The sequence below is a fragment of the Phocoena sinus genome, chromosome 10 (assembly GCF_008692025.1).
Source record: "Phocoena sinus isolate mPhoSin1 chromosome 10, mPhoSin1.pri, whole genome shotgun sequence".
In the NCBI taxonomy this organism is placed as follows: Eukaryota; Metazoa; Chordata; class Mammalia; order Artiodactyla; family Phocoenidae; genus Phocoena; species Phocoena sinus.
This window is the reverse complement of record NC_045772.1, coordinates 98,271,734-98,292,135: the sequence shown is the minus strand read 5'-3', so window position 1 is coordinate 98,292,135 and position 20,402 is coordinate 98,271,734. Positions and strand designations below refer to the sequence as shown.

Here is a 20,402-nt window from a genome sequence, read left to right as displayed (position 1 = left end):
CCAAGCACGTTTGTATCCATTAGGATGACAAACATTCATAACTAGATCATAAGTCATGGTATCTCTTGGTCAAGAATTCCCTGAATTAGTTACCAATTGCTGTGTGATAAAATCATCACACACTTAGTGGCTCAAAGCAATATCCATCTATCGTCTCACAGTTCCTGAGGGGCGGGAGCCCATGCCTGGCTCAGCTGGGTCTTCTGTAAGGCTGCAGTCAGGGTGTTGGCCAGGGCTGGGTTCTCATCTGGGGTTGGCCGGGGGTAGGTCTGCTCCAAGCTCGTGTGGTTGCTAACAGCACTCAGTGCCGTCAAGTCTTCCAGACTGAGGAAGCACTCAGCTTTCTCTGGCTCCCAGTTGGGAGCCGCCCTCAGTGTCTTGCCATGTGACCTCTCCCTTTTGTGGCTTGATTCTTCAAAGCCGGTAAAACAGTGCATCTCCCAGCAAGATGGACACTACCTGCTTATGTAACGCAATGACACACATGTAGTTGTGCACGTGCTGTCCTCTTTGTCCACAGCCTGTTGGTTAGAAAGTTTCAAGGCCACCCTCAGGGGAGGGGATTAGGGAGACACGTGCATGCCAGGAGTCAGGCCTCATGCGGGCCCCTGAGAGTCTGTCCACCACATTGCCTTACATCCAGCACCAGGCCAGAGAGCAGTCATGGGAAGCTAAGTCCAGCGAGACTGGCCCAGGCCATGGCGTACCTCAGGACTTCTACATTTTCCCTGGGGATAAAGGAGCAGGGGCCCTCCTCTGGTCCCTTCAGGAGGACTTCCTGAAGGAGGTAGGATTTCTGGCGCTGTCTGAGCGACAGGAGAGAAGCAGTTTTGTAGACGTCTAAGGAAGATGGTTTTAGATGAATAGTTTAGGGGTGTGTTGAGATGGAGGTAGGAGGACTGAATGTACACTCTTTAAAAAGTGGTTCCAGGGCTTCCCTGGGGGCGCAGTGGTTGAGAGTCCGCCTGCCGATGCAGGGGACGCGGGTTCGTGCCCCGGTGCGGGAGGATCCCACATGCCGCGGAGCGGCTGGGCCCGTGAGCCATGACCACTGAGCCTGCGCGTCCGGTGCCTGTGCTCCGCAGTGGGAGAGGCCACAGCAGTGAGAGGCCCGCATACCGCAAAAAAAACAACAAAAAAAAAGTGGTTCCAGAGTGTGGTCTCTGAGTCAACAGGCTGTGCACTTTCTGGCCATGGGTCCAGCCTGCCCAGGCGAGTTTGCTTTTTTCTTCTCTTGCAGGTGTGGCAATGCAGTGGGAGAATCAAGGTCTTGCCCTGTTCCCGGGTTGCCCACCTGGAGAGACACCACAAGCCCTACTCCTTGGACCTGAGTATTCTCTTGAAGCATAATGCCCTGAGAGTGGCTGAAAGCTGGATGGATGAGTACAAAGACATGGTCTATATGGCCTGGAACATACCTCTCCAGGTTCATCCTGGACTTGAACAGAAGCAGAGATGGATGAAGAAGGAAGAGGTGGTGGTCACGGCGGGAAATGGGAAGGGATCAAGCAGAAGTGCCATCCCAGCCCTAAAGAATTTAAGTCAAGTCCCGATAGGGTGAGGATAATGACGTTAGCATTTATGTCCCAGGACTAAGTTCCAGGCACTCATGACTCGTCACAACGTACCTCTGGCCTAAGGCTTATTTTTATTATTTTAAGTTTTCAGATGAGGAAACTGAAGCACAGAGTGGAAAGGAAGTTGCTTAAGGTAATAAGGTCGTAAGAGCAGAGATAGGATTCAAACCAAGGAAACTTCTACATTCCATGTCCTTCATCCGTCATCTATACTGGGGGATTCCTTGTGGAATCTGTCTAAAGAGGACACAAACATGGCGGTTGGGGTGTGGGATGGTGGGAGCAGGCACAGGAATCCTGTTGGATGCACGTGAACGAAGATGACTTTCTTGGCTAAGGCCACATCATTTGCCCTAGTCCCCGAGGCCGGCATGACATGCCGTCTCTGTTCCTGAGCTGTGGCTCTGGGCTGAAGCATTCTTCCACTTTGATTGGCCACAGATACCACTTCTAGAAAATCTCCTTTAACCTCCAAATCTTGCTGCCAGAATATTCCTTTTGGAAGCCTTTTCTGGATGTCACGAGGAATATTTTGTGCCTGGTTGATGTGAATATTATCTCAAACAGGAGCAGTCTTGCTAATGATGAGACGTAAACCCCGCTACGCAGGCGTTGCAAGTGCCTTTGCAACTAGCAGATATTCCTAGGGGTCAAGCTTCTTCCACTTTCCCTGGAAAACTATAAATGATTAAGGATATCTTACAGGGAATTAGGGAAACACCCAGTTCCCTCATGCATTACCCATACCCTTTGGTGGAGTCAAGGGTGTTGCAAGGTACAGACATGTTCCGTGTTTTATTTGCAGAGCTCTGGAATCGATTTTGGAGACGTTTCTTCCAGAATGACCCTCCAGAAGAAACTGAAATGCAAAACTTTTGACTGGTATCTGAAAAATGTTTATCCGGTCCTGAAGCCAATCCACAGCACTGCGGGCTACGGAAGAGTAAGTTTCATGAAATTGCGTTTCAGATTTTAAATGTTTGGATATAAAAGACCACGAGACCTGAATCATCTCATGACTGCCCGGACAAGGGTTTCCAAAACCCATCCTCCCCGATTCCCTGCCTGCCCCCAACTCCTTCCTCAACTTCTTACGCTTGAACCCTCTAGTTTCCCTTCCTCTCTTGCTCCCCGGTCCCCATCTATTCCTTCTCTCCGCCTCTGGTTCCTTACTTTGCAAACCGCAGCCGTTGCTCTGACCCTCACAGTTTCTCAGCCAGTCAGGGCATGTGGCCTTACCCACCGGACTGCAAGTGTAGGAGCCCCTTCTTTATATATGGTCTGATGCTCTGAGGGGGTGTGTGTTCCCAGGAAGTGGGCACCACAGCAGAGCCTCACTTTCAGCTTAGAAAGTAGCTGCCGGGATCCCAAATTCCCAATGCCTTTGGCATCCTTAGAGTACCGGGCAAAATGCAGGGCCTGGGGAGGCTTGGGGACCCTCCTTCTCTGCCTCCTTGCAACAGTGTTGCCTTGTGTTTTGCTCCTTCAGATGGAAAACCCATTGGATGAAAGTGTCTGCCTGGACCAGGGAGCTATTCCAGGCAACAGCCGATCATGTATTACCTCCATCAGTACAGTTCCCAGGTATCTTCCCTGCCCCGGCAAGGTGAGTCTGTTGTGGCTCACCCCCTGGTAGCCTTTGCCAGATTTGGACTTGGTGTTAGATGATGGGGAAGCAGGTGCTGAGCATCCCTGGGAGTGGGTAAGGATGAAGCCTGAACCCGTGCTTGTAACTAAGCACTTCCAAGTTCATGTGAGCAGTCATTGCATTTCAGGTACAGGGAGGATAGGAAGAAAGGCCGTGCTCTGGCACGTTCATTCTCCGTGGTCATATCTTCATCGAAAAAAAACCTCCAATCTCTTCCTTTTCCCCTCCTCCCACCGCCCCTTCTATCCACCCTCTGCCCCTTGTCTGCCCTGGAAGGTGGACAGGTGATGCTACCTGTGGTTCCTTCCATAGAGAAGGAAACAGAGGGCTAGAGAAGAGAGAGGCTGAATGGAAGTCCCTCCATAGGGTAAGAGAGGTCTGGCACCACGTGGAGGGTGCACCCAGGGGACTTTTTCCGCCTATCGCGTGACTTTGCGTGTGACTCTCACAGGAACTTTTTGAGGTCTGCAGGACAGATTGAATTTCCATTTGAGAAAAGAAAAAAATGGAGATGCAGAAACAACCTATTGGTCCAAGCTCACTGAGCAAGGCGGTGAGAGGCTGAGAATTTGAAAGGTTTCCTGACAGCAAGCTCTTAGCTGGGACTTATAATGACAGCTTCGGAAGTTCAGTTGTGTTGTTTTTGTTTTTGTTTTCAAAGATAAGCTCCCTCATCTATGCAGGAACTGATTCTTTTGGAGCCTTTGTATGGAAGGAAGGCGGCTAGTGTCCCTCCCTCATGCCTGGTCTTTCTAGAATCAGCTGGGGATGAGGGGTGGTCAGAGAAGGGTGCAGAGGTGACTCTTTGTTACCCACGAAAGTTCAGTGGTCCCCCCGTGGTGACTGGGTGTCTAGGGAACCAAGAGCAGTCTTTATGCCCTCTGTAATATCAAGGGCATCCCCACTGAGTCTCCATGGCAAATCCCCTTGTCCTCTTGCAGAATGTCTACTACCACCTAACTGAGGAAGTCTATGTGGGACCACTGATTGCTGAGACAGACATTGATGACTGCTGTCTGACACACCCTGGCAAAGGGGAGAAACCTACTTTAGAGCCATGTTCCAAGGCAGTCAAAAATAGACTGTATATACACTGGGATTTTAAACTGGTGAGTCAAGTGTTGTTTTTTTTTAAAGATGGATATATTAAAATATAGTCTGAGAGGTTCAGATTTGATCTAGTAGTGTTTTAGAAAGATTAATTTTGTAGCAGTGTATAGGGAAAAGACTAGAAAAATTTCTAGTCTGGGCATGAAATACTGAGTCTGTTGACTAAGGCGGGGTGGCCAAGGGGAAAAGATATTGGAATGTGTTGTAACTTAACAGTTAAGAGTTTGCCTTCAAATCCTAGTTCAGTCACTTTTAGCTATTTTCTTATCCTCTCTGAGACTCAGTTTTTTCATCTCTAAAGTGGAGATGATAGTTTCTACTTTACGGGCCTGTGGAGATGATTAAATGGGATAATATATGTAAAGTATGTAGCATGGTGCCCGGCACATAGAAAACGTTCAATACTATTAGCTGTTGTGATTATAGCCTTATTATTAATGATAATCAGAGAGTCTGGAACACTAGAATGAAATTCGACAGGCACTGATGTAAAAGCCCTGATTTAACATCGTCATCAATTGACTAAGAACAGGGTGGAGGGAATCCAGCAGAGGTCACATGACTGTGGCATGAGGGACATGGCTGACCACGTCTACATGTGAATTAACTGTGTGTCGGAGCTGCATTCCTAAGCCACTTTGGCAGGACTGGGGTGTCCTGAGGGAGAGAGACGGGTAATGCTTTGTTTGTGAATGTATCTCTGAGCATCTTGGTGCTGTGTTAGCTTAGGTTCACATTGTAAGAGACATGGACAGTCTAACAGTAATTGCTCACTTAAAGCTGATAACCCCTTGAGGAATGCTATGGACTGTCTCCAGGAAAACATATATAGGCACCTATGTGCACAATTGTGCTATCGTTTTGCTGAGGTTTTTTTTTGTCTACGTTCATTAGAGATAACGGTCTGCAGTTTTTTTGTTTTTGTTTTGATACTGTCTTCGTTTTTAGTATCAGGTTGATACTGGTCTCATAAAGTGCGTTGGGAAGTGTTCCTTCTTTCTGTTGATAAAATTAGTCATGTTGACAAATATTACAGAAGAGACCAATTTCTGGAAGAGATTGTCTTTAATTGGTGTTAGTCCCTCTTTAAATTTTTACCAGAATTCTTTAGGGAAACCATATGGACCTGGATTTTTTTTTTCAGAACCTTTTAAATTATGAGTTGAATGAAAAAAAGAAATGATATAGGGCTATTCAGATTATTTCGTCTTGATTGAGTTTGGTGGTTTATGGTTTCTGAGGAACTGTTCCACTTCTTCAAATTTATGAGTATAAAGTTATTTGTAGTATTTGATTTATTTACTTATTTTTATTTAGATATAATGGACATATAACATTGCATTCATTTCAGGTGTACGGCATAATAACATGATTTATACGTATACTGCGAAATGAGCACCACAGTAAGTCTCGTTAGTGTTCATCATCACACAGTTACAATTCTTTTTCTTGTGATGAGAACTTTAAAGGGGTTTTTCAATTTAATAAATTCCCTTAAACATTACAGACTGTATTTATAAATTTAATACATTAAATTTTCTTTTCTAAGAACTTCAATTATCTTGACTTTAAACTGAATGATTTCTTAAGTTCTATTAAATGTTTCAAAAGTGTTTGCGATCCAGTAAAATTTCAACACACAATCACAGATTTATTTAATTACACATTTTAAAATTGGTATCAGAAGGTTAATCGGTAAGACAGTTTTTCTTAAACATTGTAAGTACTTAAAGATAGTAAATGTACACAGAGTCTTTAGCAATTATTATGTGTTTGATTCCTTTCACATCTCAACTTTATCCTAAATCTCCAGATAGTACTTATGCTAAAGAAACAATGATGACATCCCAAACATTTTGAAGGTTCGTCTTTCCAAGAGAATTTTGGAAGATCACTTACTTTCTTAGCGGGTTGAAGTTGCTGATAGAATAGACATCTTGGCTGGTGTGAGATCTGGAGCTGCGGGACATGTGGGGGAATTCAGCCCACCACTCTGATGTCCAGGCTGGGTCCCTTTGTATGATCACTAATGTCAAGAATTCCAAAAGTTAAAGAGGGAGACACTCGTGTCGCTCACGGTGCATTAGCTGATTTCAAGTCAGGTTTAAGTCCCTTCATTCCATCCAATCTCTTCATACCCATCTTATCTCTTAGGACCACAGCTCTTTCAGACGTGAAAATGATGTTTGTTGGAATCTTGGGTCCCTTTTGTGCTCTGCTTTCTTTGTAGACACAAATCGCACATTCGTTCTACTAAAAAGTTACCAAAGATGTTTCCCAGAACTGAGAGGGAGGGAAGGCTCGATAATTCCTTTGTTGTCTTCCAATTCCATGATTAATGTTTTGAGTCAACCAAAAGAGGTTCTGACCTCTGAAAACCACAGGAGAGACGGTGCCAGTGACTGAGAACAGACTTGTTTGGAGAGAGAAGGCCAGTTTGAGGTATCTGGACTTTCACATGAGGAGCACGGAGGGGAGAGGAGAGGAGAGACAAAGCTGATATAATGGAGAATTTGAGTGACAGTCATTGTTCAGAAGTCTTCTGGATAGCGTGACATCAGAGGATCTCTGGGAGAGGTCGTGAGAAGGAGGAAGCCACTCGTAGTTGGGTTTGAGAAGTGGCCAGGAAGAGATCGCTGAGGGACGGCCCTCACGCGTGCTGGAGGGCACAGCTCCAGAAAGGTCTGACACTAGCCAGAACCCCCAAATTGATTAGGCCCCCCTTTAAGGCGCTAATTCTCTCTCTCTCTTTTTTCTTTTTTAAAATCCATTTATTTATTTATTTATTTTGGCTGTGTTGGGTCTTCATTTCTGTGCGAGGGCTTTCTCTAGTTGCGGCGAGCGGGCGCCACTCTTCATCGCGGTGCGCGGGCCTCTCACTGTCGCGGCTTCTCTTGTTGCGGAGCACAGGCTCCAGACGCGCAGGCTCAGTAGCTGCTCCGCGGCATGTGGGATCTTCCCAGACCAGGGCTCGAACCCGTGTCCCCTGCCTTGGCAGGCAGATTCTCAACCACTGCGCCACCAGGGAAGCCCGCTAATTCTAAGACAATATTTTAATGTAAGGAATAATATAGAATGTAGATCAAGATTAATATAGAAAATATGTTAATAGTTATTGCAAAATATTAGGAAAGATTAAATGTCCAAAAGTAGGGGAGATTTTTGGTCATCCCTTGAACTGAATATTGTGTAGTCATTCAAGTGATATTCTCAAAAAGTGTGTTTTCTGAAAAGTGAATGACACTGGAAAATGCACATGATACTATGTTAAGTTTCAAAAACAGGGTATAGAAGCCAGATAGACAATGTTGTCTTAAGCTAAAAAAACGAGCACATATTCTTTTTGTACAAGTGAAAAAGAATCAAAAAATCGTTTAAAAAGTGGCAGGCCATGCCCCTTAAATAAAAACCAAACCAAAAATGTATAAGACCCAGATGAACACATGTAAGAGAAACCAGAGGGGGAGAGTCTGAAGACGTGTAAGGAATATTGCCAAAGTACATGTCACATGGAAGTGGAGAGAAAATAGAAAAAAAAAAAAAAGACCATTGATTTTATCTGCAAGGTCACAATAAACTGTAATTGACAATATTTACTGAGCACATATTATGTACCAGACATTGGATTAAGCATTACCTAATTTAGTCCTTACTCAAATCTTATGAGAAGTATTACCATTAGCTCTACTTTACCTATGAAGTAACTAAAACACAGAGAAGTCGAATAATATTCCAAGGTCACATAGCATAGTAAATATCCAGGGTTCAAACACAGAATCTTATCCACTGTTTTTGCCTCACTGCTTGGGAAGTTTGATTCTGAAAGGGAGAAAAACACTCAATGCTGGTTGAAAAAGATAATAGAGTTAAGGAACATTTTTTCATCTCGAATATTCGGACATTTGGATATATTTAAAGTCATAGAAAAGGAATCTGCCAAGAGGGAGAAATAGGAGAAGGATGTTAGACAGGAAGGGTGTTTGTTTCTCTGGCATCGAGGATGGCTGGGCTCCAGGCACAGGGGGCCGATAGTAGAGACAGAGGCAGGGCAGCTCCTTTGAGACCACCCCTGAGCAGTACCCCGAGATTGCTCATGGCATTGGGGAGGGGCTAGATTGGCTGGGAGCAAGGTCTTCCTGCCAAAGGGAAAAATAAAGGCATTTAGTGAAAGTGAGGGACAAGGGCTGGGGCAGAAGGAAAAAGCATGCTAAGGAGGCTTGGAAGAGCAGCCCTACGGAGTAAGCCAAGTTTTGAGGCCAGACTGCTCGAAGCACTTTTTAGGGGCCAGGGCTGCTCAGTTGGTGGACCCTCTCCAGGAGCGATCTGTGGTCTGGGAATGGGGCCCAGAGAAAGGAGCGGTGGGAGTGATGCGGGCAGTTCAAGAATAGGAAGGCATAATTCCAAAAGAGTCATGTACCACAATGTTCATTGCAGCTCTATTTACAATAGCCAGGACATGGAAGCAACCTAAGTGTCCATTGACAGATGAATGGATAAAGAAGATGTGGCACATATATACAGTGGACTATTACTCAGTCATAAAAAGAAACGAAACTGAGTTATTTGTAGTGAGGTGGATGGACCTAGAGTCTGTCATACAGAGTGAAGTCAGAAAGAGAAAAACAAATACCGTATGCTAACACATACGGAATAAATGCTAACATACAGGAATAAAGATGCAGACGTAGAGAATGGACTTGAGGACACGGGGAGGGGGAAGGGTAAGCTGGGACGAAGTGAGAGAGTGGCATGGACTTATATACACTACCAAATGTAAAATAGATAGCTAGTGGGAAGCAGCCGCATAGCACAGGGAGACCAGCTTGGTGCTTTGTGACCACCTAGAGGGGTGGGATAGGGAGGGTGGGAGGGAGACACAGAGGGAGCAGATATGGGGATAAATGTATACATATAGCTGATTCACTTTGTTATAAAGCAGAAACTAACACACCATTGTAAAGCAATTATACTCCAATAAAGATGTTAAAAAAAGTACAAAAGAATAGGAGGACAGCCCTGAATGACCGATGCTGGATGGACGCACCCAGGGAGGTGGGAGGTGGTGGACAGAGGGAGTCCAGGGTGGCCAGGGACGGGGGCAGGTGAGATTGGGGGAGCAGGGTTGGTGGGGGCCGTTGGCGATTGGAAGAGATGAGAGGAAGGGAGGTGGGGTCAGAGAGGGAGCAGAGATTTGGATGTAGAGCTGCAACCCTGCTTGGTGTTAAGCGAACACGAGGTGGGGACAGGTCATCGAGGAGGAGCAGTGAGATCCGGGCTTCTCACCAGACGTCCACATGGATGCTGTGAGCTCTGAGGGTAAAGGGGACCATTTCACCCAGATACTAAGGTAGATTCCTGCAAAGGGGTGGAGAGGGGCACGGGGAGGGAAGAGTTAGGAGAACAGAACAGGACAGATGGCATGACTGTCAGTGTCAAGGTGAGCAGATAAGGAGCAAAGAGGTTGGGGGCATTGGGGGTGGCATAAAGGAGCACAGAGAAGGATGCCCTCCCTCCCCCATTCGCTGTTAGGATGGGGAGAGATGGAGATGAACTAATATCTATTGCACATCTTCCATGTCAGGCACAGAGCTCAATAAATATTACCCGCAATGTTAACCCTGATATCAACTCTAGACCCATTTTAGAGATGAGGAAATTGAGACTTAGGATAGGTAATTTGCCCACATCTCTCTCTTCACAGTGGAGCAGAGATCCAACCCAGACTCTTTGGCTTTAACGCCCTTAATGTTTCCAGCAGTAAACCTTGGTGAAACTCCCACAACAGGAGAGGCAGGAACTGCCTCCCTCCCCAGAGAAAACAGGTTGAGAAAATAGGCTGAGAGTCCTGAACAGAGCTTATACTCCAGTCCCACCACTGGAGTCCCCTGCTGAGGAGGCAGTGGGGTGGGGGAGAATTCTGATGGATTTCACGGGCTCAGGGATGAAGACGTAGAAAGGAGGTCGAGTGCAGAAGGGTCACGGCTCTTCAAGCTGCACCCTGTCTTGCCAGCCATGCTGACCTGATGCTTCCAGCTCAGGAGATACAGATGAGAACATAGGAACCCAGCACAGCATTTTTACTCCCGGGTCTGGGGTTAGTTTGCGGTGGCACTAGGAGAGAAAGCACCGGGTGATCTAACTCAGCACTCCGATTCGTTTCTCCACTGGATGACTCTCAGAGGATTGAGGGAGCCCTTGGGCTCTTCTCTGAGCACAGCAGGGAGATCATGCTCTACCAGGGCACTTCAATACCTTCAGTTCTTCTCCTTCCATCCAGGGAAGAGCCGTCCTAAACAGAACCACCAAACGATGTCTGGAGACAAAGAGGTACACTTCAGGTGGCTACATGTTTGCTCTGCAGACCTGCACCACACGCGTGTGGACGCTCCAGTACACTGTCGGAAACTGGGGGTCAAACCAACGCCCAGTGATCCTCAGAGAACCTGGGTTCTTGCCAGGAATGGGCTCTGCCCCCAATGCTGCTCGAAGTGGAGGAGAGGGAGAGAAAGAAGGTGTGTGTGTGTGTGTGTGTGTGTGTGTTTACTGTGACTTCAGCCAGGACTGTCCTGAAAGGTGCAGCAAATCGACCCGTAATCTTTAAAAAAAATCCCTCCATCCATCCCCTCACAGCAGCTTTCTTCGGATTATCCCATCTCTCCCATAACAGAGACTCCAGGGGCTGAGGATAGGAGAGAACACACCTAACGGACCAATCCCACTCTGCCTAGTACATGAGAATGGTGGAAAAATCCAAGTCCTTTCAAGTCTTTCTCTAAGGAGCTTATAACATTTAATAGACTTGATTAACTGTTTCCTTCCACCATCCCTGAAAATTATGGAGAAAATGAGGCTTGAAACAGAGAGGCATCACTTGTTGGGAAACAAAGAAGGGATTGTAGGTAAATACTAAAGACCAGGGGTCCTTACTGCTGCCCACTGGATAAATCCTTTCCTGTAAGTGGTGAGTTAGGAGGATCTGTCTAGGGGTGCCAGCTTTGGCAAGGTCTTAGGGGCTGGTGGGAGTGAGCATCACGGTGGGAGAGGAAGTAGGATGACCCTGTGTGTGCTGTGTTGTTGGGTTCACCTTTCAAGTATGTCCTTTCTCCAGAGGGTCACCTTTTCTTCTTAGTTTCACGTCAGGGTTACTTGGGTATGATTCTGGGAATTACCAGCCTTCCTTTAAGCATTAGGCAGACAAGACACTGATAATTTAGTGCAGAATTAAATCAGCTAAGAGTTTTTCAAATAAGAAATGTACAAGTCATAAATATACAGCTTGATAAAATTTTCACAGTGACCACGCCCATATCAAGGACTAAAGCGTCACCACAGTTTAAGATTTTATGGTGCAAAAATTAAGGAAGAGGATAAATGTTAAGCAAATGTACAACTTCTAGCTTCTGCCCAGCATGTTGAAGGGAAAATGCAATTCATAGCCGAGCTTTAATAAAAGCATGTGCCCAACAGAAAAAAGGGCAAAAGACATAATATTCTTAAGCAAAAGAAAAAATGTTTAACGTCACTCATAGCGTAATGCAAATTTAAACTGTACTGAGATCATTTCTCAGTTAACTTGGTGAAAATCAAAAAATATGACGGCACGTTCTGGTTGGCAGGGCTGTGGGAAACAGGCAATCTCATACTTCGATGGTAGGGATGCAAACTGGTACAGTCCTTTTGGGAGGGATATCTGGCAATAGCTAAAAATACTCTATGTGCATTTTCTATTTGTGCCAGTAATTCCACGTCTAGGTATTTACAGCTCCATAAACAAGAAAATACTTACGTACAAAATAATTCTTTCCAGTATTGATTGTAATTGTAAAATGTTGGAAACAAACCGTAGGCTCAAACATCAGAGAGTGGTCCACCCAATGGGCTGCAGCTATAAAAAAGAACGAGGACCGTTTTTTGAATGGATATGGAGTGATTTCCAGTGTGGAAGAAGAAAAACAGTCTAGAGTATGGGTTTTTAGGGAAGAAATGAGGGGGAAAGGTACATGTACCTGTTCATTTCTGGTTAATCTGCATGATAAACCAGAAACTAATGAGATTGGTTACAAATGGGTGGTGGTGGCTGGAAATAGGGTGGAAAGGATTGGCTGTAGGAACAGGATAGAAGGGGTGTGGCAGGGGCGTGACACTTTTCAAGCTACAATTATAATTGTAGCCTTTTAGAACCACGTTATATTTCAGATGCTCAAACACACATACGGTAAAACCGATAAGGTTAGAGGAAACCCCAAATGGAGTACAAATAAAAACAAGTGAACTTAACTATATTTTGATATTTTAACTGAATGCACATACCCTCTGAGAACACTTAGCGTCTAGCATCCAGATCTTGGTTTCTTAATATTTTCCAGTAAAAGGAATTAGGGCTCCCTGGAGAAATAGCTGATTGTAGGGCTTGGGGACTGGGACATTTTCCCATGTTGGGAAATAAGGGACTTCTTAAAGAATGATGGGAACAAGTCATAGACTGCAGCAGCCAGGTTCCAGGGGCTCCCACTGGCCAAATCTAAGACAACTTGAGCATTAAAGTAAACAGTGATTTTTATTATATAGACTATAAGCCATAGAATAAAATAAGAATCCATGAGTCCATACCGATGAGTGATTGGATAAATGGATGGATAGATAGATGGACGAATAAATGAATGAATGGGGGAAAAGGTAAAGCTCTTTCTGATAGCAGAAAGCCAACTAATAAACGTAGGAGAAATTATGGAATTAGAAATTTATTTGGCAACCCCCATAATTAGAATTGTTTCAGGCAAGAATTATCAATGGATGTTAACGCTAGTGGGTGATGAGAAACAGGATACATACAGAGTATCAAAGTAACTCCCCAGAAGATATTCATTAACTACAAGGGGAAAATAATAATTTCGTGGCGGAGAAGCCGGGCAGACACCATCTTAACAAGACGATCAGTATTAAAACATCATCAGTTACAGCAAAAATGGATATCATGTGCTTCCTGATATGATGCTCCCAGAAGAATACATCACTTCTGTGGTATTCCTGCCCACAGTATAGAACCTGAATCTATAATCTTGAGGAAATATCAGTGAAACCCAAACTGAGGGACATTCTTCAAAATAAATGGTCTTTATGCTTCATAAACGTCAGTCATAAAAAGAGACAGACTGAGGAACCGCCCCAGAGTAAAGGAGATTAAAGAGACAGGATAGGTGTCCCGACTTACCTCTCGTGTTTGCACTGCTGCTTCTCTTGAATTCTGGCACTTTTTTCAAGAGAGATGCGCCTGAGGCTGTGGTCATGTATCCTGGGCCCGGTGGTCCCTTTGCTCCAGGCCCCAAGCATCATCCATGCCAGCCTCGAACATCCCAATGCTCTTTAGAGCAAGCACCTTCCTCATTTGTGCCAAACCTAAGAGCTAAAGGGCTGAGGGCTGCGTCATAACAAAGTGAGATTCTAGAAGTTCTAAATTTAATCTCTTATAGAGTCTTTTTATTTTCCTTGTAATCCATTTTACAATAGGAAATGTGCTTTTAGCTAATTTCCTAATTTTAAGGAAACTTGCAAAGTCCTTTTAGAGAGATTAAGTGAAATAGAGTTAGGCCACTAATGTCCTGGTGAAAATTATCACTAGGATTGGTGAATAAATCAACTTCTCATGACTTTAAGTTGTTATACTTTTAAAAACACAGTTTTTTTTTTTTCCTGCAAACATTTTGATAAGTGTAGTTTCAAGGAACAAACCTGTCTCAAGATTTCAAGTCTACTGTCCATGGAACTATAAAAATCAAATCTCTCAACATTACCAGAAAGGTGTATGGCCTTCTTAACAAAAAGCCCTAGGCAGAAACTCAACTTTATGACAACAAGATAAGAAATAGATGTAGTTTTCACTTTAATTGATGTAAGAGGTTGTGTCAATATTCCCAATACTTTCCTGCTTTCTCTGACAAGTCATTACCATAAGGGCAGGACTTGTCTTTTCCAAGTACCTTGTCAATGTTCTTCATTCTTTAAAGGTTCTTCATTAACTCCTAAATGAGGCTGGTGCTTTCTGTCTCCAGTATAGTTTCTAGCCAAGGCTAAATTGCAGAAGATGGGCTTATGTCTTGCAGTTTTCGCAGGTGCTTTGTCCTGAGGCTGGCTGTAACCCCCAAGTCCCAGCTTCTCCCCCCAACCCCCATCAAACTCTCTACTTCCTCTCCAGGGGCCCTGCTGGTGGGCCTTCCCCACCAGGCTTGCAGCTCATCTTGACTAGTGTTTCCATGTGAGAATTCTTTCCCAGCATTGCCTGGGAAATTTCTGTGTTTTTCCAAATTTCAAATTTCAAGAAAAAAACCAGTTGAAAAGTTAGGAAAACAAGAAAAAACTCTATAATTCTCCTGCAAGAATTAAAGCTTTGTAAGTGACATAGAGATGTTACTGATTTGAAGGAATCCATTGAAGTGCAATGGAATGTGAGTGCAGGAACCACTGACACATAGAGTCCAAGGTTAGGGGTGATAGTTTCTGAGACCAAGACAGGAACACTCAGGAGAAAAGCAGTGATGATCTAACCAGTTTGTCATCCATAAGCTATAGCCATGTTGTAAGTGTCTGTGACATGCCTGTCTCTAATGGTGAGTAATTGTTGCAAATAAAATAATAATTAATGAATTTTACTAATTTCTGATACATTTTTATGCACTGTGTACTTTATACAAATCTTGGAATGGTGTTCCAAGAAACAATACATTTGGGGAGCAAAATATGTCTTGAGCAATTTCAACGTATGATTCCGACTAGCGCTGTTAACCTCTCACTAGGAGAGCTGAATGTTACATCATTTAAATAATACACAGTAATGTTTGCTAGTGTTTGAATATTTGCTAAGACTATAGTTTTCATAAATATGACTAAGCTTAATGTTTCTTCTTTATTATACAGCTTTTTAGATATCCATGAGTAAAGAGTATAATTAATTTTAGAAACACTTAAAGAATAACTTATGATTTAGGGAATTCCTGAAAATTCTTAAGCGTTCTAATTTTTGTTCCTGAAACCCAAAGATAGTATCTGCTGGTAAACTACTGGGAATACTACCTTAACCTTGCTGGAACCTACAGGGTGGTCTCCCCCCAATGTATTGCCCTGGGTTTTCCATTAAGCAATCCAACAAGTTTCTTTCAGGATTTCCTTATAAAAACTTTGTCCTGTTTTTTCTTTTTTGCCAACATTTTTAAAGCCACTTCATTGAGGTATGAATGACATGTACACAATTAATGCGCACCATTTAACGAGTTTGGCGTAAGTATAACCGGGGAAACCATCACTACCTTCAAGGCTACAGACATCCATTTCCTCCCAAGGTTTTCTTTTGCCATTATTATTATTATTATCATTACTAGCACACTCACCATAAGATTCTTCCTCTTAGGAAAATTTTAAGTATAAGATACAGAATTGTAAGCTATAGGCACTAGACTGTATAGTAGATCCCCAGAACTTCTTCATCTTGCATAATTAAAACTTTATACCCTCTGACCATTATTTCCCTATTTCCTCCTTCTCCGACCCCTGGCAACTGCTGTTCTATTCTCTGCCTCTATGCATCTGACTATTTTTAGATTCCATATGTAAATGAGATCATACGTCCTTCTGTGTCTGGCTTATCTCACTTAGCATAATGTCCTCCGGGTCTATCCATGTTGTCACACATTTGCCAAGCTTTTAAAATTGCCTTTGACAAACGAGTTTCCCAGTGGTCTTTTCTTCTCAAGTCTGTGTGTATCTGGGCTGTGGTTGGCCGGGAGAGCTATGGCTGCGTGGACGGCAGCTTAGACACAGTGTTCGGAGGGCTCCTGCTGGGGCGCAGTGGTTCTCACGATTATAAGTACCTTCAACGATTTGTTCCCAGTGACTTTTTAATCAAGAGCTTCTCTCAAGGGCAGCAGAGTTCTGCTGAAGGTGGAGTAAAGTGTACTTCCCCACTTCCCTCTGATCCGTGGGGGAAAGGTCAAAATCTAGGACCATGGGTTACGATGACGGTGGCAAGAAGAGGAATCTGTAAGTAGCACCGAGCTCCAGCATCATAACCTGGGGAACCCCTTTCTTCCAAAAGTCCCACCCCAAACCCCATCATGGAGCCCCTTCGCCACCTGCTGGGGTCTTTCTGCACGGATTTGCAGAGGGTGCAGCAGGGGTGCCACAGATTCTGTGAAGAGGCTCTAGGACAGATGCTCTGCTTCCTAAGCCATGGGTCCTGCCACTCTCATGAGGGCTCCCCTTCCCCAGTCAGAGCCAGACACTGGGTCCTGGGAGGGCTACTGCTCTGGGGACCGGCTACCCGCCGAGCCTTGCTTTGCTGCACTGGGCTAGGACACTGCACTTCCGGAGTCGCCCATCATGGCTTAGAGAACAGGGAAGATAGACTGAAGGGGCAGAAGGGAATTGACTCGGGGGCAAAAGGGGTGGCCACTACACAGCCAATTTGGGTGATGGAGGACCCTGCGGGACGGATGTGGCTGTGTGGGTACCGGCAGGGTTAACAGGGCGGCAGGTCTTGCAGGGTGATGGAAGTGGCGGGGTGGGCAGGGGGCTAGTCTTGCCTGCGGTAGCTGCTGCAGGAGGCCCCGTGGTGCCGAGTAGCCCTCAGGGAGCTCTGGAAAAGGCAGGTAGTGAAATGTCGGTAGCCGAGCCTGGGGATTGGCCAAGCAGGAATGCGTGAAAGAGCCAGGAGAAGGGGCCTCTAAGTGTGGCTGCCTCTGCCCTTAGTCCCTTCCCTGCAGGAGGACTCTGGCTTTGTCAATGTGCCTGAGGTTCTCCAATCTCCATCCTCAGATGTTAGGACCTTTGCATCTGGGATGAACTCGGCTCCAGGGGAGCAGGCACTGGCTGTATCGATCAATGGCAGCCCTGCTTGTGTGCATTTTCTGTTCAGTCTAGAGGGAACGACAGGGGGTCTTTACTCATCAACACTTTGCCCAGCAGACCTTTTTTTTTTTTTTTGCGGTACGCGGGCCTCACTGTTGCGGCCTCTCCCGTTGTGAAGCACAGGCTCCGGACGCGCAGGCCCAGCGGCCACGGCTCACGGGCCCAGCCGCTCCGCGGCACGTGGGATCCTCCCGGACCGGGGCACGAACCTGCGTCCCCTGCATCGGCAGGCGGACTCTCAACAACTGCGCCACCAGGGAAGCCCCCCACCAGACCTTTAATCACGGACAGGCTGTTTTCCATAGAGGACTCTTCTTTGGATCCTACCCCAGCCCTTAGGAGGCTGAGAAGAACCCTCCAAAGGGAATAATGTCCCCACCTATGAGACTCACCTTTCTCCCTTGAATACTCTGGGATCAGGGAAGATTTCTTAAGGCTGTAATGAGAGACACCCCTAAAAAGTGAAGGCATCTCTTTTACCTCCCCCCTACCAGTGTGAACTCCCTGTAGCCAAGTTTTCTTAGAGAGAGAGAGGGAGGTTTCAGCTGTCCTGGGCTATATCCAGAGCCACGGCAGAAGCAGGTCCACTGATACTGATCAGAACGACTCTGCAAGTGAGAATCAATGGCCAACACAGCAGCTCCCTGGCCGTCTCGAGGGTTTCTAAACATCCTGTTTATGTACAGAGAGGTTTGAAAAAATAAAAGCAGTCCAGGACCGGTTCCACTCGGAACAGCCAAAGCCCCTGGGGGAGCGGCGGTGCTGGCTGTGGCTGGGTTGGGCCTCTTTGGGCAAATAGACCGGCTGGCCGGTCACTAATAGAGTGCAATGTGGTAGAATAAACAGGCAACTGTTCTGAAATCCAGCTTGCCCTGGCCCCAGGCTGGAGTGGTCTGGCAAGCCCAGCAGTGGAGAGACTTCGTCTCAGACAGGCTTTGAATAAGCGTACCCAGTTGTGTTCTTCGCCAGGACTCTTGTCTGTCTCCACTCCATCCTTAGATCCTTCTGGCTCCAGAGGATATCAAAGGTTCCTGCTTTTCTTGGCCAGAGGCCTCAGAGAGAGAGATTTGTAAGAGCCATTTCATTACGGGCTCTTGGTTACTGGAATTTGAAAATCTGGCTGTGAACACTTATACTAGGCCAACTGTTGGCACCAGTGTTAAAACAAGGATCAACTTCTACCGTCAATCCCTTTGAGTCAAATACGGAAAAACTCAATTTGGCAGTGCTTTCCCCTGAAATAGCAGCAAGAAGAGAGACAAATAACCCAAGTTTAATAAGAGAAAACTTTAGACTGAATCAGGCATTCTCTTGTACTCGTATTCTAATAAGTAATACCTTCAACTTTGTCATCACTTCTGATTTGTGATTATAAATGACCTCTAGACAGGGGATGCAAGTCGGCTCTGAAGCCACAGCTGGAATAAAAGAAACCAGCGTATTAGAAGTCCTTGCGTGACTGGTTCAAGATGGCGATGCCGGAAGATGCTGAACTCCCCTCCTCCCATGAATACACTGAGTCTAGGTACACATGGGACCATTTCCTCTTAAAAATCCTAAAGGCTGGCTGGGTGATAATGTCACATTGGGCAAACAAGAAAACCACATCGAGGCAGGTAGGAGAGGCTGGGACACAATCGCACACAAACCCCACCCCTGGTGTGCATCTCACAGCCGGGAGGGAACTCGGAACCCAGAGTTTCTCCCTGAGGAATGAGGGGTTTTGACCCCACATCAGGCATGCTGACATGTGGGACACATGAACCCCCCAAAACCTCTGGCTTTGAAAACCCACGGGTCTTGGGTCCTGACACCCACAAGACTAACAATCTGTGAGATGGCTCTTAAAGGACTCCCACACTTAGACTTGCCCATCCCATGGCCCATTGCCTTCAGACTTAAAGGAAGAACACTCCCCTGCTTATATTAAAGCATTGGCTGGAGGGGCCAGCATCTAATTTAGCATTGCATCTAGGAGTCTGCTGGAACGCTCTCCAAGATGCAGATGGGTGGGTGCGGTCTTCCTCTCTCCCATTGCTGGGCTCCCCGAACATCAGTGTCTCCAGGATGGATGCTTTTGCACACGTCCATGCCCCAATTTTTGTGGCTGCTGCCTGGGGCACACCTCTTGATCACCTGGCCCTGGAGGCCAAGGGACTGTAATAGTCGGTGTCACCAGAAAGGAGCTCACAACCCAGGCCGGCACCCTGATTTTTGCAACTGTTGCCAGGGCACTCTTCCACATGACCTGGCGGCCAGTGGGGCTTACACTCTTGGGTCCCCCAGGACGGTGACCGACAGAGAAAGAGTTCTTAAACAGCTGCCACCCCCAGAGCACAGCAAGAGGCAACAGGCCCCTTGGAGCTTGGAGGCATATTAGCTGATTTTTATAACTGCAGCCAGGGGAGCAGCCTTCTGATTAAACACACAGCTAAGGGCTGACTGTCAACCTTTCCTGAGACCTGGGAGGGTGACGTTGTCTTTGCACTCATCCTCTGCTGTGCTCCAGAGGCCAGTGTCTCCTGCAGGGGAGCTTTGCGTGCATCCAGCGCCCTGGTTTCTGTGCCTGGAATCTCGGATTTTGCAGTCGCCACCCAGGGTATATGCCCCTAGACTGCCTGGCTCTCGTGGCCAGGGGGCTTGTGTTCCTGAGTCCCATGGGACTGTGGTGGTTGAAGAGATGATTCTTGGCAGGTTACCACCCGCAGGGTACTCAGGCTGTGGACTGAAGCACACACCCCAGTCTTTCTGTGAAGAAGGACTATTTGCTCGTCCTTTGGCCTGAAAGGCAGTTTTCAGGTCTGACACACACTTAGAGGCCTATGGAACCGCTCTCAAGGAATGTAGGCTGTGGGTGCCGTCCTGGCTTTCTTCTTCTGCTTTGCAGCAGCTCACAGGTATCACCCAGAAGAGAGTTTATACACTCATCTTGAGCCCTGATATCTGTGACTGCCGCACGGGGGACACCTCCAGATCACCTGGACCTGCTGGACAGTGAGGCTTATGCTTGTGGTCCCAGAAGACTGTATGTATTTGCATATGTTTAAAAGCTGATGCCTGAGAGTCTGGTTTCCAGTTAGCCTGGATCTAGTGGTGACTGAGATCCTCCCCTTTGGGGCACTCACAGGTCTTGGCACACCCTCAACTGCTGGGAGCTATTAAGAATATAA

General features: G+C 46.0%; 1 protein-coding gene across 1 annotated transcript in view; it reads left to right on the top strand.

Moving 5' to 3' along the window:
* The first annotated feature begins 598 nt into the window (after positions 1–598).
* GALNT8 (polypeptide N-acetylgalactosaminyltransferase 8) overlaps positions 599–20,402 on the top strand; it is a 34,233-nt gene continuing 14,429 nt past the window's right edge. Inside the window, 6 exon segments of the mRNA XM_032646987.1 lie at positions 599–787; positions 2,383–2,520; positions 3,067–3,121; positions 3,124–3,161; positions 4,167–4,334; positions 10,613–10,762. Of these exon segments, the coding sequence (XP_032502878.1) occupies positions 599–787; positions 2,383–2,520; positions 3,067–3,121; positions 3,124–3,161; positions 4,167–4,334; positions 10,613–10,762 (738 nt within the window).